Here is a 25679-nt window from a genome sequence, read left to right on the forward strand (position 1 = left end):
TGCTGCAACTGCAGGTAAGCGACAAAGATGACAACATCTTTTGTCTTACATACTGAGCCCTTCTCCTATCACAAGACCCCTCCTCAGACAATTGATTTGTGGGGCCAGCTGATCTCTTCCACACCCCTTCTCCCAGCTCAGCCCTACCTCTGCCTCCCCTGCCCTCTGCCAAGACAGCAGCCTTGGTGATATGACAAAACCTTTATTCTCAGAAAACAGAAAAAACAAAATCAAAAACAAAACCAATAATTTCTATCTGGCCCTTGCCCCAGCCCTCCCACCCACCCACATATGTTCCTGTGATGGGGACCTGTGATGCATGCAAAGGGGTGGGAACTGAAGGAACCTATGTTCCTTGGGCAGAAAGAAGTCCTTTTAAGTCTAGGTACCCTCCTCCCAGTTGACACCACTCCCAGCCTTGCCCACCCTCCAGACACACCAAGAGGGAGGAATTCTGGGGCCATGCCAGAAGGGTTGCCCTTAAGTTCCTGGGGAAGCAGGGTGGCTCAGTCAGCACCACCCCTATGGCCTTTCCCAGTTACAGCTCATCTTCATCCAGCTTGGCAAGTCTGGCTTGGCAGGGAGAGGTGTTTGGAATTGGTGGCACTGGAGGAGAGTCCTGAGGAGCCTGAGGGATGTCACTGAGGGCCTGAAGAAAGACTCAAGTCAGAGGATCAAAAAAGTTCAGGAATCCACCCTCACTCCTCTCTTGTCAGTATAAGCCCCTTGCCAAGCCCCTCTTGTCAGACATCTTAGATTATCTGAGACCATCAGCTTCTCCTAGCATTAAACTGGAGTTCAGGAGGGCAAGAGATAGGAAGGAGGAAGGGGCAGACAAAAGGAAGGTGGTGGAAGAAGGAACGATATGGGGGAAAGAGGTCTGGGGATCCCAGAACAAGAGAGGCCCTCCTCGTTCTGCCCCTACAACCTGCGAACTCCATTCCTCATACCTGTGTGTCCAGGGGCAGGGGGGCTCTGGCCACTTCCCCTTTGGGCAACATCAGCAGAGAGGGGAGAGAGCCATTGATGGGTGTGCGTGTGCTGACCTGGGCCCGGTCTCCAGGCCGAATTCTCCCAGGGCTCCCCACCCAAGGGCCTCCTGGCCGCCCCAGGCTGTTGGTCTGGCTCTCCCGTCTCTGGTACTCAATAGGTGACTGCAATGCTGGGCGAAGAGAGGAACAGAAGGAGGATTACAACAGACACATCCCTTCCCAGGGGCTCTGCTCAGGCCATCCTCCCTCTCTGCTCTCCCTCCCGAGGACTGTCAGCCAACATAAGTTGCTTGGGGCTTTAGGGGGTTCTGAGTTACTAAATCTTGAGCAAGTAGTAGAAAAGTGGGGATGAGGGACAAAGAGATGCTGGGGGCAGGGGGCAGGGATTTTTGGAGATCGGGCAGTGAGGGATTCAGGAGATCAAAGGGCTGAGGGAGTATGTTGGGGAGGAAGGGCAAGAATTTCACCGTTGAGAAAGTCCCGCTGGCTTTCCAGGATCTGAGCCACTTGCTTGATCCAGGCCTGACTGACCGCAGGGTCTGCAGTCTGCAGGATATAGCGCTGGATCCCACCCTCTGGCCCTCTGGAGGTCAGTGCAAAGCGGCAAGGGTCACCTTGGAGGTTCCCCTCCAGTCCCAGGCAGCTCACCTGGATTGGCAAATAGGAGGTAGCCCCCAGATTCTTCAGGCCCTCTCTGGCTCATCCCCCGTCCAACAAATCCAAGAGCCAGACATTGTCTCAGAGGCCTCCCCACTCCCAGTCAGACCCCACCCTCGGGGCCCCCTCCCCACCTTGATGCTGCTTTTGTACACATATCCAGGCTGCGTTCCACCTCGCGCTCCTCCTCCCAGGGCCTCACTGAAGATGACGATTTGCTCAAAGAGGAAGACGCGCCTCTCTCGACCCCGGGAAGAGAGCAGACCCCCAGCCTCGGGTTCCGTGACCCAGAATGTGTCCTGGCCCAAGAGCTTCCCTTGAGCAGTCAGTTTGCCCTAAAATCAAAGGAGAGTGGCCTTTGAGGAAAACAAGAAGAGAAAGGGGGCAACTCTCTGCTCTTCCCTCCTTCCCCTGACACTTCCAACCAACCATGGGGTCAGCCCCAGAAGAGGACAGCTCCCCATCAGAACCACCTGAGTGCTCAGCTTGGGCCAGAAAAGCCTTGCTCCTTCCCTGTACCTCAAACCCCCGCAGTCTCCCCAGGGTCATCATGTCATTGCAGCGCTTGGGTACGAAGCACATGACCTCCACGGCTTGCTGGGACACAGGTAAAGAGAGGATCATTGTCATTGTTGGGAAAGAGACCCCTTCGGACCATGTTTCGACCCCCAACCAGCCTCCCCCTAAAAACCAGACAGCTCCACACCACCCAAGGAGCGGGCAGAACCCAGCAGACTAAGCAGATAAAGTGTGCATGGTGTGTTTATGAGACCTGGGGGTCCTCACCTCTAGCTCTTCAGTATCCATCCCAGCTCTGCTATAATACTTGAGAAAATCCTATGACATAGAAAAGAAATGCTCAGGGGGGTCACGAGGACATCCTCAAAAGCTCTCACACCCTCCCCTGGGAACACAGGTGAGGACCCCCAGGAAGTCTTGGGGGTAGCCTTAGGAACCCTGGGGAGGTGAGGGAGGAAATGGCCATCCCCGCCAGCTGTGCCCCCAGGGAACAGGTGGTCCTGACCTTGAGCAGCAGCTGGTACTTCATGATCCTCTGCACTGGCTTGATGAGGAGGTCATTGAGCTGCAGGCGGTGCCCCAGCTGCTGCCGGAGCTCCTGGGGATAGGGACAGACAGGGTGGCTTTGCAGCTTGGGAAGCCTGTTCATGCTGATGATTCTGTTCCCCTTCCCCCAACGTGTCTCAGCCACTGACCTCAAAGTAGCTGTCCCCAAATTCTGACACCACATGCTCTGACTTGGGCTTATTCTGACAGTACACCACGTACATATGCAGCCGGCGCTCCTACGGGAGTAAAATTTAAGAAAGAGTAGATGTGTGAGGAGAGAGGGCACTTCTTTAGGGCTCCGTGACCCACTCAAAAGCCCCTCCCTTCCTGGGTCCCACTCTCTCTAGCCTCACATGTTTGATGAATAGCTGAGCCAGCCAATCAGGGTCCTTCAAACACTGCTGTAACTCCTGCAGGAAATAGCTGGAGAGGTGGGGCAGGGTGGGGGGAAGGCAGGTCAATTACCCCCACCCCAAACAATTCAGAGCTGTCTGCCCTAGTAGTGCTCCCTGCGAAGCCTTCCCAAACATTCCTCAGGCAGCAGGGGACCCATGGGTAGGATACAGAGACCACCAGACGTGCGCCCCTCCCCCTCACTCTCAGGGTCCACCACTCACTCTCGATGCCACTCGTAGATTTGCTGGATGTTCCCAAACACAATCCTGTCACGGCCCCGAAGGCTCTCGGGGACCCCCTGAGCAGCCATGGTGGCCATGTAACCCTGTGGAAAGTTTGAGTGGGAGCACAGGTGTGTGGGTTCAGCCCTGGTGGGAAACCCTCCTCCCCAAGAAGTCCAGGATGTAGGGGAGACTGGGAAGGTGGGACAGCGGAGCACCAAGGCATCTCCTAAAATCAGGTCTGGGAGAGGGAAAGGGAGCTACCTCCACAATCTGCCCCAAGTCGTCCACGTACATTTTCTCTGTCTCTACCAGCTCACTCAGGACATACCTGGGGTGAGAACAACTGCTTGAGCCACTTCCTCCCTCCTGGACTAGAAGCCCCTTCATTACCACAGACAACCTTAGAGGACATTCCAAGTCTCAAATCTAAAATGTGAAGAACAATCCTCTGGAAGTGGTGTGATTAGGGGAGTCGGGGAGGGAAAGTGTGGGTACACTTACATACTCCTTTCCAGAGCCTTCTTCTTCTGTTCTTCCTCACTCTCAGGAGCTTGGGACAAAGTCTCCTCTTCAGGTGGCTGGAAGGAAGAACATCCTAGAGTAAGCAGATGGATGCCTCTGGGTGAGGGGAGCCACCCTAGACTCATTTCTTCATACCTGCGTCTTATCCCCAGGGCCCCCCAACAATGTGGTCAGCAAGGTCAGTTCTGGCAGCTCCTCTCCTGCAGCTAGAGCTGGTTCCAGCATCCAGTTCTGGGGACCAGAAGTGAAGTCTCAAAGATCAGGGACAGTAGCAGGATCTCCCCAATGACAGGGGCCCCCAACCTGCCCTCTCTCCCAGTGTCCTTCATAGATGTCCTTCATGCTTCTGTGGTGCTCCCTGCTCACCTCATACAGTCCAGCCCGGCCGCGGTCCGCCTCAGTTTCCACACTGAAACAATGTTTGGAATGATCCAACCATCTTCTCAGGCCACTGACTGGCCCTGGGGGGCCCGGGGAACAGGGGCCAGAGCTGAGGCCAGAGCTGGGGCCAGAGGGGGCAGCCAGACCCGAGGCAGCTGAAGCCGAGATGCTCCCCTCACTGCCAGCAATGGAATAGGATTCTAGTGTGGGAGTGAGGGAGAAAGGGGGTGATAGATATTGCTTCAGCTCCAGATTCAGGGTCCCTGGGGAGCTCCCCAAGTCTCTACTCTGTGATGCTCAGCCCCACTCCAAGGCTCACTCTCTTGCCATTCTCATTTGAGTTGGCCAGGAGAGAAAATTTCACCAGGGCACCCTTGGGAGGAAGGACAGTAAACACCTGGCTCCCCAGGCCTGGAACCCCCAGTTACATGTGGAGGTTCCCCCATACCCTGAGCATGGCACCAACATGGGGGTGGGGGTAGCCATCTGGGCAGACACTGGAAGCTGGGGGTGGCCATCTGCTCTCCTACAACCCTCCCCTTTCCAGTGGGTACAGACCATTCTCTGAGAATGGGGGGAGAGCAAGAGCTAAGAGCCCATCTGCCACCCCCAGACCCTTCCTCCACCCATTGCAGTAATCACTATAAAAAGAAAAGATTTCTGCAGCCCACCTCCCCAACACATGCAAAAATCCAACACGGGGCAAATGAGGAGAGCTCATCAGGGCTGTCCTTGGCCTGGACTCAGAGACAGCAGATGCAATCTGTGATAAGGCCCCTGGTAGACCCCCTCGTTCCTCATTCCTCCTTCCCCCTGTCCCTCTGCAGATCTGAAGTAGATGCTCAGCAAAAGGATTTGAGGGAAGATGTGGTTGTAGGCCTACAGGGATTGTGGGTGGGTTTTTCTCATACCCAGTTGACTATGGGGAAGAGGAGTCCCCTGCCCCTTCCCCAATTTCCTTAACTTGAACTGATAGACGTGGAGGCAGAATGGATTTTAGAGATCATCTATTAAGTCACTTTCCTGGAAAACACAAGTATAGTCGCCAGCCTCTAAATCCCTAGGGCCAGGGCAAACAGACGTCCTGAACCATCAGCCCGCCCCCCACTCAACACTGGGCCCTCGCAACCTCGCACTCACCACGTCCCCCCCGGGCGAAGCAGCAGCCGCATTTTGCCAGCACTTTTCGGATCACATGGGGACAGGCACAGCGACTCCCCTTTTGCCCCCCCCGCATGGCGCCCGGGCCCCCCCGCACCCCCCACCCGAGCCGGCCATGCAGGGGGAATCACGGGGGGCGGGGCGGGGACGGCGCAGGGCGCACACCCCCCCCTCCTACCCCGCTCCAGGCTGGGGAAGGGGGGGAGGGAGGGAACAGGGAAGAGGGGTCCAGGGGGAGGCAGAAGTCTGGTCTGGGGAGGGCTGGGGGCTTTGCAGAAAGGGCGGCGCGGGGCCTGGCCGCCGAGCTAGGCGGGGAGGGTTTCCGGAACCCAGTCGGTGCGGGGCCCAGGGTCCAGATGTCCAGCAGGGAGGGGAGGGATGGTGGAGGAGGCTGGGCCGGGTTGCGGCAGCCGCTCCGGCTCCGTCTCCGGCCTCTCAGGTTGGGGGTGGTTCTAGGTCCGGGGAGGGGAGGAGGCGGGGGCCGACTCCCCGAGTCACTGGCGCTGCGCGGGTCCCGGCCGAGCTGCGAGCTGAATAACAGGCCCCGCCGCCCGGCCGCCGAGGGGAGGGGCCTCCGCGGCCCGGCTCCGCCCTCTACCTCCCGTTCCCTCTTGAGCCTGTGCGGGGTTCCCGCCCCAATCCCCCCTCCCCCAGGCACCACGGCGTTCCCACTCCACGTCCCCAGCGCCTCCGCCCCTCCTCTCCAGCCTGGGCTCACTCGCCCCGGGTTCCCCTCCCTCCCGCATCTCGGGCTCTGGCTGAGGAGCGCTGGGGTGGGGGTTAAGCCCGGCGGCAGGGTCTTCTCGGGTCTCCCCTCGCCTCTGCGGTGGAGAAGGGCGCGGCGGATGGGGCCTTGGCCTGCGCGAAGATGTCCTGGGGTTGGGACTGTCCCTAGCCGCGCATGGATGGACAAGGCTCCCCAGAAGGGGGTGCGTGAATGGGGAGCTCTTTGTGGGGAACACAGCCCAGGTGCCGCCCCCTCGCCGGACCCTTCTTCCGTCTAGGCCCCGGGACTCCAGCTGAGGCTAATCACCAATTAAGGCGAAGTCCTGGAGCCTGCTCTGGCGAGGGGCCAGGGGTGGGGCGCGGGGACAGTCCACCAGCAGGGGCTCGGGACCCACTGAAGTGGGGGGACACACAGCGGACTGGAGGGCGCCAAGAAGCGTGGAGAGCTCAGCGTTTAAATGGGTCTCATGCAAATTAGATGCGAACATTTATGCTAGTAAGAGCAGCGTATTTTTGAATCCGCCACTTTGCGCAGGATGGCAAACTGTGCCCCGCCCCACCCTACTCTCAGCTTACCGGGCAGCGGAGCCCAGGCGGGGACCTCACGTTCGCGCTCACCTCTCACATCCCCCTCCTTACAGTTAGACTCTGAATCGGTATCCCCCGGCCCTAGGGGGCTTCTCTTCGGGGGCTGCAGGGATAGAATGATCGTAAGAAACCCGCTCTCCACTCCCAGACCTGACCTCCTGCTTCCCCTCCTCCCTCCTGTCAAAATCCACTTCGTTATAAAAGGGTCGCCAAGGCTAGGGTGGAGGAAGTTCGTGCCTATGGTCCTCTTAGTGGAACTCTCGGATTCCTACGACTGCCCCAAGAATTCTTGTTTGCGGGTAAACTGAGTTCTGGGGTGCAGCCATCATGAAGGCCCCTAAAGATCCCAGACACCACGGTGGCCCCCCTTTCTTACCCCCTCCGGCCCGGGTAGGGCACATGCTCGCAGCATGCCCCCCATGACCTCCAGCATCCGGTCCGTGCGGCCAGGGGCGGGGCGGTCCGGGGGCTTCATGCTGGACCCCTACCCTCCTCCAAGTTTCAGAGCCGAGGGGGCACGGAAGCTGGGGGGCTCTGAGGCCTGCGCGCGTCCGGGGAGTTGCCCGCGCCGAACCCGCCCCCTGCCCGGCTCCGCCCCTACTCCCACCCCAGCCAAACTTTTCAAAAGTGGTAGGGTTGTTCCTTTCTCTACAACCCGTAGTTCAACAGCAAACAAACCCCTCTTAATCCTTACTCCAACGTCGAAGCACGATCCAGGGCTTTGCAGTGTCATCCTGGGGCCCACCAAGTATATGCCGTTTTCCCAAAGAGACTGAGGAGGCCCACAGAGAGTTCCCGAACACAGCCCCCTTCCCCTTCTCAGCAGGTCTGGCTCCCCACCCCACCCCCTCTCCGATCCACGAAACAGAACGGGTGTGGCATAGAGAGTTGCATATTTTACTTTATTTTTATTAAATTAAAAGCTACAGTCTGGCGGCGATTCCAGAACAGGGTAAGGAGGCTCCTTATAGGGGGCAGAGAAGAGCGAGAGAAAGACTGACAGAGACAGAGACACAGGAGAGGAAGGGCAAGGTTAAGGTAGAAGGCGAATTGTTTCGGAAGAACACACGCGGCCGGCTCCAAGGGGGCTCCCAGCAGCCGGATTCCCCCTCCCTCCGCACGGAAGTTCTACAGTGGGGTAGTATGTGAGGGTGGGGGGTTCAAGAGACCCTCCCCTCCCCACCCAGGTCCTTTCTCAGCTTAGTCACTGGAGCACAGCACATACCAGAAGAAGCCAAGGGCAATGGAGGGGGCGGGGAGACTGGGAGTATGTACACAGGGAGGAGGGGAGCAGAGCCTGGGACATAAGCCTCTGCCAGAAGGGAGTGGCTCACACTGCACTGAAGCACTCAGCCTGTGGGGGACTGGGGAAGGGATCACCCCTCCCTGTCTGAACTCCTTCCCCAGTAGACAGTCCCCTACTCGAGTGGTGTGGGGGGCAGAGGGAGAGAGAGAGCAGAGGCTTCCGTTGGGTCCTACTGGAGAACGGCAGGGGCCTCAAAAAGGGGATGTCTTTCAGTCATCGGTGATGCCCTTGGCTCTCAGCTCCTCTTGCACCCGGGTCAGGTAGGTAGGGTCTGGGTACCCAAACCTGGGAGCAAAGAGAGATGAGGGTCAGGGTTAGCTGTTCAAGCTTACACTCATATTACCAGTCCCCTGTGCTCACCCTCATTCTGGTTCCTCATTCTGGCCCCTCCCCACCTCTCCTAAGGTTACCCAAACTCAAGATAACTGAGCCCAATTCTGCTTATTTTTTGTAGGTTAAGCTGGGGACATCGGGACCGGCCTGAATATAGGAGAAAGTGGCATGGAAGAGAGGGTTGAACAGTTTGGGGTCAGTCGTCTCCAATCAGGGGGTTGATGAGAGAGGGGATTGATGCTGTTCCCTCTGGGAAGGGAGAGAAGGGGAGGAGCCCAAGGGAAGGGAAATGAAAGAGTATCGCACAGCTGGGGTCCCCCTGTGCAGCTGGTCTTGTGGTGGATGTCGTTCCAGGTGATGACATTCGGTCTCCCTGTGGTCATGGACGTGCCGATAGTGAAGGTGAGGCGCTGGTCAAACGCCTTGCGGAACAGGGTCAGCACCTTGTTGCCCTCAGGGCAGTCCGGGAGGTAGGCCACCCGTGTGGTGCCAGGGTACCGAACTCCTGGGTTTGGATGTTCAGCCTGTGGGGGCAGGGAGGCAGAGTGGGCAGTGAGCAACTGGGCATCTTAAGGCCCATGACACCAATGGAGAGGCATCCTGGCCAGCCTGCTAGCTGTGTGCTCCCAGCTGGCGGGGCAGGGACAGGCTGACAGCCTCCCAGGGAAGGAGCTGCTCTAGGGTCTGGCAGCACGAGCCTATTTCCAGATAAAACCCTTACTGTTAAAGAGGTCCTTTCTGCTGTCCCAATCCCTCAAGTCTCAATTCAGCAATAACCTGAGTCTCAAAGTGATGGAAGGCAGCTGGTCCTTCCTCTCCAGATAACTCAGCAGACATGTGAAGACAGAATAATTTATCTTTCAGCCTTCCCTTCTCCACCAGAAAACAATCCCAATCCCAATGTCTAACCTGTTCCACTTTTCTATTAGTCTCCTTCAGAGCTTCCTTATGCCTCTGCAAACCAGAACTGGACATTACTGTTTGTCAAGCAGGAAGACACCTGTAGGCTCTTGAACACTCCTGTTTTTAACCTTCCACTGTCATCAAGGTTTTCTCTCTCACAAATCTGGAATGGAGTAAAACTCCCAGCCCTGTGAGAGGGGGTCAGATCCTTCCCACTGTGCCTGCCTGCACCCGAGCCACCATTTCCACAGATTTCACCTCTACCAAGAATAGCTATCAACATCCAAGTTCATCAAGGAAATAGAATTGGATCCCTTTCTCTCATACATGATTTTCCCGAGGGTCTTGGGGTCGTGGGGATGGAAAAGCTAGGCCTCAAGGGGGCGTCTAGCTCCAGGGCACTGAGTGGGAAGGCATACTGGGAGAAAGCAAGACTGCATCACCGTCTAACAAACACACACCACTCTCCCAGTTTTCCTAGGTCAGGGAACGAGTGTGGGGAAAACCAAAGGGTAAGGACAAGTGGAAATCTTCTTACCCCCTGGACACCGGGCGGGAAGACGTACTGGATGACGATGGTGCCATACTTCTCATAGCTGGGTAGCAGGAGTGTGGCATCCTTAGAGACCAGCATCCGCCCATTCTGGGGCTGGTTGCCCACCAGCTGCCCGTAGAAGCGGCCACACATGGGGCAGGCCTTTTTCACTTGCAGGGCCCGGGTGATGCAGCCCTCGCAGAATGAGTGCCGGCACTTCTCCAATGTCTTGGCGTTCTGGATCTCCCCGAGACAGATGGGGCAGGTGCTCTCCTGCTCTTCTGCCTCCTCCCGAAGGCGGGGAGGAAGAGGCGGGGGCAGGGGAGGAGGAGGTGGGGGAAGCCCGCGGGCCCCTGGGGGCAGGAGTGGGGCTGCTCGGAGAGGGGGTGGGCCTGGGCGGTGCAGCTCAGGGTGCTCCCCTCCACCCCCCAAAGCCAGGCAGCCCATAAGCTCCCCCTGCCTCTGAGCTTTCTTTAGCTCTTTCTCTGCCTCCTTTAGCAGCCCCTTGAGAGCCTTCCGGGCCAGGTAGAGCCCATTGGGAGGGGCCGGGGGCGGGCCCTGTGGGGAAAGCTGGAGAACATAGATGTCAGAAGTCTCGCCGTCTATGAGGATGGACACACGGTGCTCCTCCCGAAGCCGGGCCAGCCGGGCTGGGGTCTCCTTACTTAGGAAGTCCCACACAGGCTTGGAGACAGTCACTTTGTTCTTGCAGGTGCCTCCACAGGCTGCCATTCTGGACAGGACGAACGACACTGCCCCCAGGGTGACAGGGACTCAGGGTGGGGGGGGTCCCCATTTGACAAGTACCAGTGCCTCCTACTTCAGGTTCCTTTCCCGCTCCACTGTCTCAAAGTCCAACCCCCAGCTCCTCCCCCAAGTTCATTTTCCAATTCCTCTTATCTTTCAACCCCCAGCACCCACTGGAGAGCAAGAATGCTTCTATAACTTTATTATTATCATCTAAGGCAAGCATCAATCTTGTTTCTCCTACACACCTCCCAAGATCACAGAAACAACCTTTCCCTCCCCCACCCCAGGTGGAAACTGGGATCTGTAAAAGGGAAGGAGACCTTTTGACCCTCCTTTTTGCTCACTTTGATCCTGAAGAGCTTAGAATTGGCATGCAGGCTCTCTCTCTCTGTCCCTGCTCCCTACTTGTAGGTTGTGTGACCTGGTGGGTGGAAAGGGAAAGAGGGAAAGTGAGAAATCCCTTCCCCCATTCCCACACACCCCAACCCAGCAGCCCATGGAACGGAAACAGAACCTGGGTGTAAGTTACTGAAGATGGGGTAACTGGGAACATCAAGTGGAGGAAACCAATTTAAAAGTGAAAGTTGAGGTTCTCATGGAAGGCAGGTACCTGGAAAGCCCATGGACGATGCTGACAGCTGCAGAAATCCCTGTTTGCACACTCAGCTGACCAGGCCTGGGGGATGGGCAGAGTGGAGGGGTAAAAGGTTAGGATGACAAATATTATCATTTTCCCATCAGCCCAGAAACAAAACAAAAACTCCTCTTCCATTTCCTCTTCTTGTCTCTTGCAGAATTCCATCCCCAGCCTCTCGCCAAACTGCTAAAGAAGGAACTTCAACATGCTAACTTTCCTCTGTCTTCCCCAGCTCTGAGGCTCTTAAGAAAGCCTAGGGACACAGCTGAGAGAAGTCAGTAAGGGAAAAGCCCACACAGACAGAGGTCTTTTTTGCCACCTCCCTCAGATCACATGGACAAGAATATTTCCTTTTCTCCTCAACTCCTCGCCCTGCTCCATGTTTCCAAATAATTCAGCCCCTATGCTGGGGAGCCTTCCTTGAGAGCTAACCCAGTCCCTTCTGCTGGAGTCTGGAATGCCGACGAAGTGACAGCAGCCCCTACAGTCACAAAGTTCTCACTGTCAGCTTTTAAACCCAGGACTCGAAGTCCAAGCCTGTCAGCAACCTAGGCTGCATTTAGGGACGGGTGGGGCTCGCGCAGGGGATGGACTAGAGGAGCCTGTTTCCCGAGTCTTGCCGTGTTCAGCTAGGAACTGGCCCTACAGTACCTCCAAATGCAGCCCAAAGAGGAAGAAGGGCTGTTACTGTGACCTCAATTCCTTGGCTGATCCAAAGGGGAACAGCTCTCCTTTTGTGCTTCCATCGTAGTCCCCTCAAGGCCAGAGGCACCTCAAGATTCAGAAAGTGAAACTGGAACCCTAAAGCCTCAGGTCATACTGTCCATCCAGGTGGAACACCCCCTCCCCATATGGCAGAGGGAAGCCAGGACTTAAGTGTCCCTTGCTCCAAGTCCTGCTGGCACAGAAAAGGGAGGCGGGGCCACAGTTTATGCTGGGTCTCTGATTCCTCTGGGGCAACCCAGGCCGGACACAGGGCCAGTCCCTCCCGCCAGACAGAGGCCGGCGACAGGGGCAGCTGGGAAGGACCAGGGTCCCTGGGGCATCAGCGGAGGCATCTCCACCCCTCCCCCCACGACATCCTGCAAGACCCGACCCGGAACCACCTCCCCAGATCCCCCTCTGGCCGGAGCCCCCGGAGTCCCACCACTGGGTGGGGGTGCATGTCGGCCCCATCGCGGGCCCCGGAACCCCCAAATGGAGGCCAAGGCTGGAGGGTGATAGAAAGAGGATCCGCCGGGCCCGGAGGGGCCCCCGGCGCCGCGCGCGGGGGAAGGAGGCGGAGGAGGGGGCGCAGGGGGAGCAGGAGGGCGCGCAGGGGGTGCGAGCCGGGCCCGGGGGGGCGCGCGGTGGGTGTGGGGGGCGCCGGGCTCACCTACCTCTCGTCAGCGCCGCCATTGCCGGTCACATGACTGAGGCTGTTGCTGGGATGACGGTCTGGGCCTTAGCAACAAGGGGGGGGAGACCCCGAGAAGGTGGGGGATATTTTCCAGGGGGTGCAGACTGAGGGAAAGGGAAGGAGGGAGGATGGCACCCTCTTTCCCCTCACAGGTGATAATCACCGTTCCCTCTGACCCCTTCAATCCACACGCCCCTGCCCCTCTGCCCCAAAATAAAAATGGAGGCGCCGTCCCAGTCTTTGGAGGGAGGGGGTGGTGTCGTGGAACCGAGGGTAGGAGGTTAAACCCCTTTGAGACGCCACCCTTCTCGTTCCCCCTCCTGGGAGGGGCTCGCCCCCCTTTCTTCTCCAGCCAGCTGTGTGGCGCCTTCTGGGAACTGGTGGTGGGTGGGTGGGTGAATGAGAAGTGTCGGTTTAGGTAGATGGGGAAGAAGGGGTTGATTTTTCTGTGATCCTTTTTCTAGAAGGGCCTTTAACAAATATGAGATAGGAAGAGTCATATTAAAAAGAAAACCATTGGCTCTGAAAAAAAAAAAAACAACCACCCAAGACTAAACTGTTTCAATCCCCTCTCTCATCTGCCTTTTCCTGGATTGTTACCTTCTGTGACACCCCCAAAACCTGCTCTCAGATGGGTATTGGTAAGTGCCTCTGATTTTTCTCTTTCCACAAACAGGGATACCCAGGCTGATGCAGAATGAGAAGTGAATACATTTTTTGGAAAAATGCCTTAGAGTGGTGGTGGTGTCACGTCTATGGTTAAAATGGAGTTAAAAACTCTCAAGGGGAAAAAAAAAAACCTCTTCGCTGTTCTGCTTCCCACATCAGAGCAATCTCCACCCCCAGTCCAACTCACTTCCCTGGGGCCACATCAGCCAGGTTTTTCCACCAGCCAAAAGATCTCCTCGGCCAAGCACTACTGGATGGATCTCCCAGACTGGCAGCAACCTCTGCTCGTCCACCCCCTTTTCACTCCCCCTCCGGGCTGGATGGTTGGTCACTTTCTTCTCCACTTTCCCAGGACCCTGCTGTACTCTTCCTGCCCTCCAGACAGAGGACATCTTTCCCAGGAAGCCTGGGGGAACACTGAATTCCTTCTCTTTTAGCTCATGTTCGTGCTGCTGATAGACTTGCTCACCTTTACAGATTCGGGGTGTGATCTAGTTGAGAACCCTGGGGGAAAAGGGAGGGTCATAGCATCTCAGTTGTCCCTGAACTCCCACAGAATTGGAGAATGTTTTCCATTCCTATGCACACCCCTTGCAACCTTTCAAGTTCACAGCTGTCTATCTAGGAATCCACATTCTTAGTTAGGGGCCCAACAACTTAAAGGTCAGAATTCTTCATCTGGTCTCTGCATCCCTAAGCACAGGCTTGCAAAAAACGGGAGGAGAGGGGGAAAGAGGCATTTCTGTGAAGGAATTTGGATTCAATAATTTATTTTCTATATAGTGACAGCAATGAGTAAATATACACGATATTTTTAATTAATTAATAAAACAAAAAGGTGAAAAACGGAAGCAACAATGAAGAAAACCATAATGCTTATGATGTATCAGCCAAATGGTCAGAAAACCCATTTCTAAAGAACAGCAGTTGCTGGTGTCATGGAGTTTTATTGCATTCAACAGGGGAAAGGAAGACCGCTGGAATGAAAAAGATCCATCAGGCTCCATCAGGAAGATAGTATAGGGGCTCCAATCCTTAACTGGGGACTCCTCTTGTTCCTTCCTTTGGAGCAGAAGATGGAGGAGAGGGAGAAATTCTCCTTTATGACCTCATGACTTCTTGTGAGACAGATCAGTCCAGCCAGATACAGAGCCAAGAGCCTTTGCACCCCCACAGGTTAGTTGCTGGTGCCCATCTTTGTTTTAGAGAAATGCAGATGCCTGGGAGGGGGGGTGCAGAATCAAAAGAATGTCTGCTTTAGCCCCAGAGGCATTGGAGGGAGAGGAGGACACCATCTCAGCTCATCAGGGTCCTCCGCATTCTGAGAATATCACGCATCAACTCAGCTCTCTTTGGAGGGGGCTGGGTGATTGAGTTACAGCTCTGACTCCTCTCTGGGGGTGGAGAGTGAAGATGACAAAGAAGGCCATCTGTCCCCTGGGAGACACAGTAGCAGTATAAGATGGGACAAAAAAGAACAGAATAACAAATCCAACTGGAAAAAAGGGTTTCAGAAGGGGTGGGGGAAGGAAGTATACTAGGGCCACATTTCCGGGGAGTAGAGGAGGTCCCTACACGTGAGACCTCTATCTTCTTGAAATGACAAGGGTTGACCCAGATAGAGATATTCCTTCCCTTCTGTTGGGACTAAAACCTCATGGATGGCCAGACATGAAGAAAGGAAATTTAACATGAGGAATGAGCCTTACAGCCCTGGCCCATCCTCCTAGCCTCCAGAACTGGCCACACCCACACTGAAGGGTTCCAGCCCCAGGAGGGATATGAGGTCCTGGTGAAGAGCAGCAATAGTCAAACGTTCCACCCTGGATTCAACACTTTGGTGGCCAGGCCATCTCTGGGCTCCTGTGCCCAGAAGTACATGGGTCGGCGTGAAAGTCGGGTGCAGGAAGAGACTGGAGAGTAGTCAACCCTTGACAGAGACCTTCTCCAGTTATCTGCATAATCACAAGAGTCCTCAGAGGTCCCACCTCCATGAGGTGCCAGGCTGCTGAGCACTCTCCACCCCACCTTTTAAGCTCCGCCACATCCCATCATGTGTACGCATGTCTGCACCCACATCTGTAGTATCTTGGAACATCTTCCATCCCAGGGCCTACTGGGAAGGAAGCATGCCACAATGAGCTCTATAAAGTTATCAGCAAAATTCAGATACTCTTAGTGCATCTCATATGACAGAAGGCATCCAGAGTAGTTGCTTGAGCCAGGTCCATCTGTCCAGTCAGGTCCTGAAGATGGCAAACAACCCCCTTCCCCCAGCTCCTCCTAGGTTATGGAAACAACAGGACATCTTACAAAGATCAAGGCACTTGGGAGAGTCAACAGTAACACTCTAATGAAGCAAGCAGACTTGTTGAGGGGAAGGGAGAGGAGGAGGGAAGGGGAGAGAGGTCAGTGTAATTCCGAGGGCCAAGAAGAGCCTACTCCACAAGATGGAGTTATTTGGATGGAAGGCGCTTGTAGCCTAAAGTCAGCAAAGGAGGAAGAGAAGTGGCCAGGATATCCACAATTGCCCCAAGCCTCTCAGAACCCCACCACCTGGAACATAAAGCAGCAGTCACCATGCAATCAGGCCGTCTCTTAGGCAAAGATGTTGGTAATAAAATCCAGGAATCGCTTAGCATACTGCTCAGGATGGACAGTCGAGATCTCTGCCCCCGCCTGTGAGAAGAGGTATGGAAGATGGTGTCAGTGCCCTCCTTTCCCATGCCCCACCCTCTGCGCCATCCAGACCAATTCCATACCCAACCCCTCGTTCTTTTGCCACCCCACTGCTCTGACACGACTCTCTCTTCCCAAAGAACAGTCAAGACAGGAAAGGAAAGACTTGAGAGAACCCTCACCCCATGCTTGACAGTTTTGGCGGCATGAGCTGCTTTCTTCTTGGCATCATACTGTGTCAGGATGTCAATGAGGCCCATGAAATAAACCTCCTTCTGGGGGGCCCCTGGGTAGAGAGACCAGGGGAAAGAGACCAGCAGTGAACAGCAAGTGTAGTCCCAAATCCCTCTCCCCAGGAACCAGTCAGATCTGTGAAGAGCTAACCAGCTTCTCCACCCACCACCCTGGTCCCTGTTCCCCAGGAACTACCTCCCCGTCCTTAAAATTTCCAGGATCTCTCACCCTCCGCGCTCCGGATGGCGTAGACATCAATGAAGGATTCAAACTCTCCAGGGCCCAGGGGCCGGTGGGAATGGATGTAGCCGCCGATACCCTCAGGGGAAGTACCATAGGAGCCCACCAGAGCAGGAGGCCCAGTCAGGCCGCAGTCCCCATCCCCCTCTGACTCCTCCTCCCGCACAGGTCCCTCCTCCTCCGGTTCAGAGCCCCGAATGATGTCATGGATGCCCAGCAGAAGGCTGTAGTCCATGATCTTCAGCTGCACTAGGAACTGAGACCCCAGTGACAAATGAGACACCCCAGATCCTCCTCTCCACTCCCAAGTACCACCCTTATACCTCCACCCCTGAATTTCTGGGGCCCTCCTGGGGAAGTGTGAAAATTGAGGGTTGGGAGTATACTATTGCCCTTTGTTACCTAAATGTCCTGGTATCTAAGATCATCCTTTTAGCTCATTCCAGCCACTTCCTCCATAGGTCACCACTAGGGGTTTTCATGTCTCATACCCAACTCCCCTACATGCAGAAAACCCAAAGGGAAGGGGAGGAGTTCCCTCATATTGTGAATGGGAGAGACAACTGCCCTGTGGGGAGCAAAAAAGGGAAACAGAGCCATTTCCCCAGCACCCCAGTCATCACCTCCACATCTCTCTTTAGCTTCTCTAGAAAGACCTTCTTCTCCTCTTCACCAATATAGACTTTCTGGTTCTTGTTGAGAAAGTCCATATCCTTAAGGGTGGGCAATTCTTTCACCTGAGAATAGTTAAAGGGACGTCTTGCGACCACAGCCCTTCCCCCGCGGTCGGTCGCAGCAAGCCCTGCTCCATCTGGGGCTCCGTCTCTAACTCGGGGGCCGCCAGGGGAGAGAGAGTCACGGCCCAGCTCTCATCTGGCTCCGCGCTGCGGTGCTGCCCAGTCTGTTCTCACCGCCATGGCTCCCCCAGCCTCAGTCACTGCAGCTACACCTGCTTTTTGCCTATGGTTTTCAGTCCAGACCCTCAAGCTGACTTTTCTTTCTTCCTCTTAAGCAGAAACAGCTGCTTGAATATGAAAGCTCAGAATGGAAGGTGGCAGGTAAGCATCTGGCTCTTGAAGTCCCCGAACCTTCCACATGGGATAACCCGTGCCAGCGACAAAGCAGCTCTTCCCGCCGCTCCTCCCCAACAATCCCTGGATCGGTGACAGTTCACATCTCTCTTCTCTTTGGTGGTTTAAGATAAAAATAAATAGCCGGTGATCCCTACTTCTTTATCCTAAGGAGATCCCTTTCACCTGCCCTCCCCCATCCCTCACCCTGTCACTTAAAATTATATCACCTTCTCCTTATCGCTGGCTTCCCGGGACACTAGCGAGCCCTGTGAAGAGACCCAAAGACTAAGTCAGCAAAAATGGCTAAAAGAACAGCCAGAACCCAGCTCCTAAGACAAGTGCTTAAACCCACAGCCCTCTTTCCTTTAAAATGAGTCATCGAGTGCCCTCCCTGGCCCTTCCCCACTCTCAGGTCATCAGGAGCCTCCCCGCTCCAGTGCTCACCATCCTCCCCTTACCTTGAGGTCATACTTCCTGTGCACAGGAAGACGATGGCTAAACATGTTGCGCATCACAAGCATGTAGCTGTCCTCGTTGTCCACGCTAACCCGGTACATGCCCAGGAACTGGGGCAGCAGCGTGCTGCCATGGCACTTCACAATGTACTGTGGTGGGAGGGAGGAAGGGAGGGGGAGTCTGAGCAGCAGATACACAAACAGCCCAGGGATGGGAATTCAAATGCTACTGTTCCACAGGGAGGCAGAAAACTTCAAGTAAGAAGTTACAGAAGGTCCAAAGTGGTGGGGGCTTTCTAAAGATGCCCCTGGTTATTCAGTTTCTGAATCCTCATCTCCTCTGGTTTATTCTGTTCGTATGTCTCCTAATTTTAAATGTTAATGTTGTGTTTCATCTTTATCATTCCTGGAGACAGGGAAGGCGTTATTATCCTTGTTTTGGACCTTCCTTATGTGTAAGTGATCACGGAACCAGGACTAGAAATCACATCCCTTTATCAACAAAACGATTTTATCTAGACCGATGTTTCTTGGTGGGCTAGATTCCCGTAGCAATAATGTTTGCATGATATGACCTATAATTTGCATGCTTTTTTAAAAATTTATATTTTTTTGGAAGGGGGAGGGAGGTATAATTTGCATTCTTAAAAAAAAATTCCTCTTTCAATGCTACCATCTCAGTATTGCTGCCCACTTCTCTCCATAGCCAACCTTCTCAGAAAATTAGTCAGCCATCAGTCCACTTCCTCTTTCTCATTCACACCTCAAATGACTGAAATCAGATTTATACCCTCATTTCTCCTCTGAAATTTCCCCACTCCTTACTGCTTCACATCCCTCAGTTGTGAAATCTAACAGGTACCTGGCACTACTACATTTCGAGTGGGTGGCCCTAGATACTACTGCCCAGCCTCTCCTTGTAACTCTTCACCCTGAGCTCCCATCACACTGCTCTGATTCTCCTCCCCTCTGCCTCAAATCCTGTATGGAATGAAGCAGGGAATAAATCATTAAAAGCATCCATCGACTCTTAGTCTCCTTAATGGGTTCTCTTCTCTATTTGCTCCTTAAGGTTCCGTCCTCAACCTTCTTTTCATTTCACCCTGCACTTCCCTTCAACAATCTTGTCTAAATTCAGTGATAATTAGCACCTATTTACCTGTAACTCTGAAATCTAGACTCCAAGTCTAATTCTCTTTCCTGAAACCCATACCCCAATCACTTACTGGACATCTATACCTGAATGACTGCAGAAACCCAAACTCAACATGCCTAAATCAGAACTGTCTTCCTTCAAAAACCAATTTCTTTTTCTGCTTCCCAACTGTTGGTGAATGGGCACCTAGTCATCCCCAGCCAGGAATTTGGGAGTGCCTTTGCCTTAATTCCCACAATTCTCTCAAAGGAAATGGAAAGCCATGCCCACCGCTGTCACTCCTCCAGGCCTTTGTCATTTCTCACCTGGACTATTATAATTACCTCCTAACTGGTATCTCCACTCCCAGTATTTCCCCTCTGCAATCCAGTCTCTAAAATGCTGTCACGGGGATGTTTCTAAATAACATATATATCACTCTGCTGCAAACCACCTTCAAGATGAAGCCCAAGCTCTTTGTGTGGCTTATAAAACCCTTCCCAGTCTGGCTCCTGCCTAACTATTTTTCCACAATGCCATATCCCAGCCACACTGAATTTCCTGTGGTTCTGCAATGCCAAGCTCTCTTGTGGCTCTGTTTTCCTTTGCCTAGAATGCTCTCTTCCATCTTGTCCAATGGCTAGTCCCTACTAGTCATTCAAGAATCAACTCCCAGGATACTCCCTCTAAAAGACTCTCTTTGAGCCTCTCAAGTGCACCTCTTGCCCCAGGTGAGCCAGGATGCTCCTCCTCTGCCACCCAGGGCATTCTGAAGGTACCTCTGCTCCTTGCACGTGTCTTGCTGCGTGCTAACGCTGGCTTACCGGGCTCTACCATTAGATCAAGAGATCCTCCAAGGCCATGGCCGTTTCATTCACTTCTTTCTCTACTGTCTAACGTAGAGCCTGGTTAATGACAGATATTCAGTATCTGTTGAATAACCAAAAACTCTTTTTAGAGTCTTTCATTTATTCCTTGCTCATTGATTTTGATGAGATTTTTCTTTAGTAGAAAGTATTCAGTCATGTTTTTATTCCCAAAATATTCCAGGCACTTCACATTCCAGATTCATCTGATCAGACAAAACAGGTTCCCCTAATCCCAGTTAGAGCTGGATGTGATCATGGCATCTCCTCTCCAGTTTATCCCATTTATCCTGGTTTTCTCCCCAAACTGCATCTGTCCCTGATGGTACATTTGGTATTGACACTTCACCCGGTCTGACTATAGTTAATCCTTTACTCTACACATGCCCTTCACGTATCAATCCACAGTGGTTTTAGGTTGTAAGCACCAAATGAGAAGGAACATGTCTAAACTCTTCTAGTTAGTGAAACACAAACAGGCATATAGAGGCTTTCTTTGTGAAATGCCTAGTTTTCAAAAGCATGATGTCAAGTGCTTCTTGGGGAGCAACATGGGTTTTGGGAGGAAGAGGGGAAGGGTATCTCCCCATGCGCTCTGGCCGCTAAGCTGAACGGGGAGGGGAGGGGAGGAACGAGGCTGGAGAGAGGCTGACCTGGTGGTAGTTGGAGAGGTTGCTGTGCATGTCAGCAATGTCCTCACTGGATACTTCTTTGATGACCAGAGTCCGATCATAGGAGATAAGGAAGCGACCGTCACTGCCTTCAGTTTCACTCGGGGGGCTTCGGGTTAGGGACACCTGGGGACACAGGATAGGCTAGAGGCTCTTTTCTTTCCTCTTTATATGGAGAAGTAAGTCACAGGGATGGTGGTCACTGAGCACATCTGAAAGTGGATAGAACCCTAGCATAAGAGGATGAGCAGGGGTTCTAAATCTGGTGTCCATAGTTGGACTCAATGAAATTGAAAGCAAAATTTTTAATGTATCTACATTTTTTCCCCCAAGGACAGGGTTTACAGCTTTCATCAGATTTTGGAAGATGCCTGTGACCACAGAAAGGTTAAGAATCATACTGGTCAAGGCCCTCACTTCTCCAAACATGACGGTCCCAATGATTCCTCAGTTGTCAGGGAGAAAGGACTGCCCTCACCCCATAATGGACTCTCACCAAGTAGTCCTGGTCATCAATGCCAAATCGATCACGGAGGTTCCTGAAGACCTGGGGACAATACTCCTTGAACTTGAAATGACTGGGCAGATTTTCCCTGCAATAGGGGTTTTCAAGATAAGAAAACAAATTAACAATATTACCTTACATTTATATAGGGCTAGACAGTTTGTAAAACACCTTCACACGTATCATCTTATCTGATTCTCATAAAACCCTAGTGAGGGCCTTTAAAGGTGTATTATTCCCATTTTATAGAAGGGGAGACTGGCTCAGGGTGGTTGAGTGACCTGCTTAAGTCTTGTGACTTACAGTAAATAGCTTAAGCAGAACCAGGATCTACTGCTCATCCAAACAGCAGCATTTCCCAAATCTTGAGCGAGTCAGAGACACCCTTAAATCAGTAACAGGTGCCCCTGTTTTGAATGGCCTCTCCTGCTCCTAGGAGGGCTTAGAGGACTCGGGTAATTCTTTCAGGTTGTCCCTCTTAGATGCTAACAGTGATGGCATCCAAACGTATCTACCCAGGGAATCGCCAGGCTAGAGGTGAGATAAACTAGTACATGCAGCTAAGGGTGTAGGGAACACTGGAAATTATTTTAGTGGTTTCTTTACACAACACAATTAAATTTCTGCATTGGGAAGACCAGACAATACAGTACAACTTGTAAGTTGCCTTCTAGATCTAAAACCTTTAACGCATTGAATCTTAACTCTGAAAATTATTTTTTAGTCTCTTCTAGGAAGGCTGACACGACAAGGGTGGGGATTCCTCCATACCTGTGGAAAAGGTGATTGTTGACCTTGATTTTGGAGCTGGCCTTAAAGTCGTCAGGCAGCAGCATCACCGGGGGAGGCACCTGGCTGAGCTCATTGATCTGATAAGCCAAAACAAGAAGAGAGAGGCGGTGAGTAGGGGTGGGGAGAGCAGCTTATATACTGTGTCTGGGCAAGAGTCAGGAAAGGGCAACTCAAACCTCATTCCTTTAAAAACACTGGTTATGCAGAGGTGAGGGAATGTCTGACCTCTTCTGCTGCCTAACAAGGCCTGCAGGAAGCAACCCTTGCACACAGCCCCTCACGCACACTCCCGCCCCCCTGGAACTTCATGCTCACAACAGTCATTGTATATTAGGCAAACCCTGCAAGCAACTCAGGACTATTTTTAAAGCTGTGAGAAATTCTAGAGAAAAAAGATACCCTTGGCAGACTCAAGACATTCAAAACAAACAGTTCCATGCTCCACTGGAAACAAAACAAAATGCATTTTCAAAGTACAAAGAGTTAATGAGAGTCCGAGGGGTCAACCACTGGAAGAATGAAAAGGCCATATCCGAAGGAGGCACCTCCCTTCAAACAGGACCAGTCTTTCCAGACCACTCTGACCCAGTTCTTTGCAATAGTTCCGCACCTGCCTAGGTGTAAAGTAAAAGAAAAGCAGATGATTTCAGTGGGAATGCAGGCAGGTGGAGGATATGAGATCATTAGGCGTCTGTTCACTAAAGGCAAGACAACCCACAGCCCAAAGGATGCAAGAAGCATCACATGCTCTCCTCAGCCCCCAGAATCAGCAGTCTGCTAATTCACGGTGGAAAAGGAGTTCCTGCACTAAGGAACCCTGAGGAGATGTGCTTTCTCCCCCGTTGCCACAGTGTCCTTCACCCATCTTTAATAGTGCACTTACCATGTGACTTTAATCACTAGTTTATGTGGGTTCTCCACCTAGGTTGTGAGCTCTTCCAGGGCGAGGACCAGTTCTAGTCATCTACCTCTCTCAGGTGCCCAGCTAACACAGCATCTGGCACACGGTGGTCCTGACATGTTTATTAACTGAATAAACGGATGCCTTGTCTATCCTTACTTGATCGTTTGACAGAGGTTATGAAGTACAGTCTAACCTACATCCCATAACCTGCAGTGAAACCCAGCTCCTCTCATTCTCAGTAGAAAAGGAGGACAGAACATATTCCTCCAGGAAAAAAAAAAAAAAAAGCAAGCTACTAGAGATTCCCAGCCTCAAATTCAGCTATAGTTCTTCATGCCCCCTCCTCGCCACCTGCTGTTAAGCAGGCTGAATCATCACTAAGACATATGTTCAAGGAATTTCTCTATTCCAGACACTTAAAGTAAATGTGTGCTGGATAGAGAGTAGGGTACTGGGGCTAAAGTATATAGACCTAGGGAAGCTGAGGCAGGTCATATGTGTAATTCCCCAATCCTTATCAAAGGAAAGCCCTCCTTGTTAAGCTTCCCAAAGGGATGGATGGACCTGGAAGGTACAGAAGAGAGGCAGTCCTACCTCCCATCAGCCTTGCCCATATCAAGTGCCTTAGACCGAGTACTCCCGGATAAGATAACACCACCCAGGGAGCTGGGAGCCACCCACAGAGCCACAGATGCAAAAGGGGGTTGACTGACCCCAAATGACATTTTAAGCCACACATTAAGAATGTGACAAAAACTGCATTCTTCCTCATCCCCTTCCACCTCCACAACACTACCATGACTATAACATTTCAAGGAAGATGAAGTTTTAAAATATTGCCTGTCCAATTCAAGGTCACTCCATCTTTCCCACTCCAGATCTGAGGGAAGCGGAGCGATGGCTGTGTCACCTGAGTTATCGTCAGGAAAGGAGATGAGCTGGCCTCTTTGGCCTCCTCCTGATTTCCAGGTCATACAGTCTAAGGCAATTCCCTGCTTGTAAAATTCACCGCCATAGCGTTCCCAGCACCAGAGCTCCTGGATCATCTCTTTGGTCAAAGATGGCCCTCACTTAAATAAATACCATCACTCCAGCCAGCAATAGGTTGCAGTTAAGACCAAAGACTTATATACATTAAGTCCTGAGTGAGTGCAACTATTTTGCTTAGGGTGGGGCAGCTTCTCTGAAACGCTGTACCTCTGGAAGGGAAAGGAAGGGACATGCAGACTTAGAAGGTCCAGGAAGCCTGGAGCTTCCCCTAAAGCCAAGGTTCCAAAGTCAAGCACAGCGGCTGGAAAGCAAGGTGCAAAGGAAAGTGAACTATCCCCCTCATCAATTACCCTCCCTGCTCCACTTCTACAGTCACACTCACACTCTCACCGGAGACCTCACCACCAACCCAAAAGAGCCACTCCCCCTAATGTCCTTCCAGACGGAGGCGGGTCCCGGCCGGTCTTCGTGGCCTGGGGCTGAGGCTGGAACTGGCAGGAAGGAGGCAGGGAGCTGGATTTCAGGTGGGGAAGACGGAAACAGAGAGAAGTAAACGGCAGAGGGAGGGAGGAAAGGTCCATGTTTAAAAAAACAGAGGTCTAGAGCAAGAAGGTACGCTGAGGGAACATCTGGAGGTAGGTGGGCAGGGACCAGGACGGCCCGGGGGAAAAGTGGCGGCGCGAGGGGCTCCGGAGACGGAAGCCGGGAAACAAGGACGCCCGGAGGCGCAGGAGCTGAGCGGTTCGGACAGGGCCGCCGCGGGGCGAGGGCCGGGTCTCACCGAGTGCGCTACGCCCCAGAGGAACACGCCCACCAGAGGGTCGGCCGCCCGGAACACCTTCACCTTCTGCTGCACGAAATGCTTCTTCTTGGTTTTGGAAGCGAAGCCGAAACCCGTGCCGGGGGCCGCTGTCGCCGCCGGTACAGAGGCCGGCGGGACGGAGGAGGACGCCATAATCTCCGGCGCACCCCACCGAGTGGAAGCCGGAGCCGGCCGCGCTGCGGGCTCCCGACCCCGGAAGCGGCGCTCACCTGAGCCTCTGTCACGTGACCGGAGGCCGGCCCGCAGGCGCGCGAGCGGGGCGGGGCGGGCTGACTCCGCCCCCTGGCGCCGGCCCGCCCGCCCCCACGCCTGCGCGCTGGGTGGGCTCACCTGGCCCCGGGGGAGGCGCGCGGAAGCTGTGTTCGCCGAGGTCTGCGCGCAGTCCGCGAAGACCTGACCGGCGACCCGGGCGATGAGGATGCCACCTGATTAGCCCCTCGGTCGAGGGCTTCTTTGCCGCAAGGTTGCCGCCTTCCGGTTTTGCCCAGTTTCCAGAATAACCTCCCGTCTGAGGCTAACCCGAAAGCATTTCTTCCCAAAGCAGGAGATCCCTTAAGCGGTTTTTGTGCTTTTAGAAGGACCGCTCAGGCATCATTCTGGAAGGTGTCCGGAGTATTGCGAACGTCTAGGCACAAGATGAGGAACTAAAACAGTGGCTACTGGGATAGAAAGAAGGGGATGGCATCTAGAGGTATAGTTTCATGTCGATTTGGAAAATTCTCAGAGAATGAGGAATTTTAGGGAAAGGGAGACGTTGAGAATGAATCCCAGGCTTCTGGCTAAGGTGAAGAGAGATGGCGGTGACATGAAGAGGAGTCTTTGGTGAAAACATGAGTTGGTACGTGTTTACACCTGAGGGCAGCTGGACGTATGGTCCCAGAGCTCACCAGAATGGTCTGGGCTGGATATACAGATTTAATAATTGTGGAATCTGTCGGGGTGGATGACACCTCCCAGGGAGGGCAAGCAAGGACCAAGGGCTGAACCCTGGTGTAGACCAGCACATGAAAGGCTAGTGGGAGAAGGCTGAGAAGGGATGGCCAGAGAAGTAAAAGGGGCCAGGAG

General features: G+C 53.5%; 3 protein-coding genes across 14 annotated transcripts; all 3 read right to left on the reverse strand.

Annotated features, from left to right (window-relative positions):
• Window positions 1–189: 189 nt before the first annotated feature.
• Window positions 190–7291, reverse strand: ARHGEF25 (Rho guanine nucleotide exchange factor 25). 7 transcript variants are annotated; one of them, XM_072972530.1, is made up of 17 exons: window positions 7092–7106; window positions 6746–6818; window positions 5381–6259; window positions 4226–4440; window positions 3995–4090; window positions 3839–3915; window positions 3599–3665; window positions 3335–3438; window positions 3071–3140; window positions 2864–2953; window positions 2674–2766; window positions 2436–2486; window positions 2169–2246; window positions 1784–1984; window positions 1460–1640; window positions 951–1162; window positions 190–649 (listed from the first exon to the last, which is right to left on the reverse strand). In XM_072972530.1, the coding sequence occupies exons 3-17, from the start codon at window positions 5475–5477 to the stop codon at window positions 539–541; spliced, it is 1743 nt and encodes a 580-aa protein (XP_072828631.1). In that variant the 5' UTR covers window positions 5478–6259; window positions 6746–6818; window positions 7092–7106; the 3' UTR covers window positions 190–538. The 7 variants fall into 7 exon arrangements, with proteins under 7 accessions (XP_072828631.1, XP_072828629.1, XP_072828630.1 ...); XM_072972528.1 differs by lacking the exon at window positions 5381–6259 and having other exon boundaries at window positions 6704–6818; window positions 7092–7291; XM_072972529.1 differs by lacking the exon at window positions 5381–6259 and having other exon boundaries at window positions 7092–7277.
• Window positions 7292–7598: 307 nt separating this feature from the next.
• On the reverse strand, window positions 7599–12896 carry DTX3 (deltex E3 ubiquitin ligase 3). Of its 6 annotated transcripts, none has more exons than XM_072972536.1 (7): window positions 12559–12896; window positions 11831–11951; window positions 11153–11218; window positions 10887–10963; window positions 9796–10525; window positions 8661–8878; window positions 7599–8306 (listed from the first exon to the last, which is right to left on the reverse strand). In XM_072972536.1, exons 4-7 carry the CDS (start codon window positions 10913–10915, stop codon window positions 8231–8233), a joined length of 1053 nt encoding a protein of 350 aa, XP_072828637.1. In that variant the 5' UTR covers window positions 10916–10963; window positions 11153–11218; window positions 11831–11951; window positions 12559–12896; the 3' UTR covers window positions 7599–8230. The 6 variants fall into 6 exon arrangements, with proteins under 6 accessions (XP_072828637.1, XP_072828638.1, XP_006218020.1 ...); XM_072972537.1 differs by lacking the exon at window positions 12559–12896 and adding an exon at window positions 12327–12345; XM_006217958.4 differs by lacking the exon at window positions 11831–11951.
• A 1104-nt stretch (window positions 12897–14000) lies between these two features.
• PIP4K2C (phosphatidylinositol-5-phosphate 4-kinase type 2 gamma) lies at window positions 14001–24842 on the reverse strand. The gene is made up of 11 exons (XM_015250941.3): window positions 24573–24842; window positions 21877–21974; window positions 21097–21193; window positions 20583–20726; window positions 17932–18078; window positions 17701–17739; window positions 17024–17137; window positions 16389–16656; window positions 16109–16212; window positions 15827–15926; window positions 14001–15530 (listed from the first exon to the last, which is right to left on the reverse strand). Exons 1-10 carry the CDS (start codon window positions 24744–24746, stop codon window positions 15846–15848), a joined length of 1266 nt encoding a protein of 421 aa, XP_015106427.2. The 5' UTR covers window positions 24747–24842; the 3' UTR covers window positions 14001–15530; window positions 15827–15845.
• Between the last annotated feature and the right edge of the window lie 837 nt (window positions 24843–25679).

The sequence above is a fragment of the Vicugna pacos genome, chromosome 12 (assembly GCF_048564905.1).
Source record: "Vicugna pacos chromosome 12, VicPac4, whole genome shotgun sequence".
Classification (NCBI taxonomy): domain Eukaryota; kingdom Metazoa; phylum Chordata; class Mammalia; order Artiodactyla; family Camelidae; genus Vicugna; species Vicugna pacos.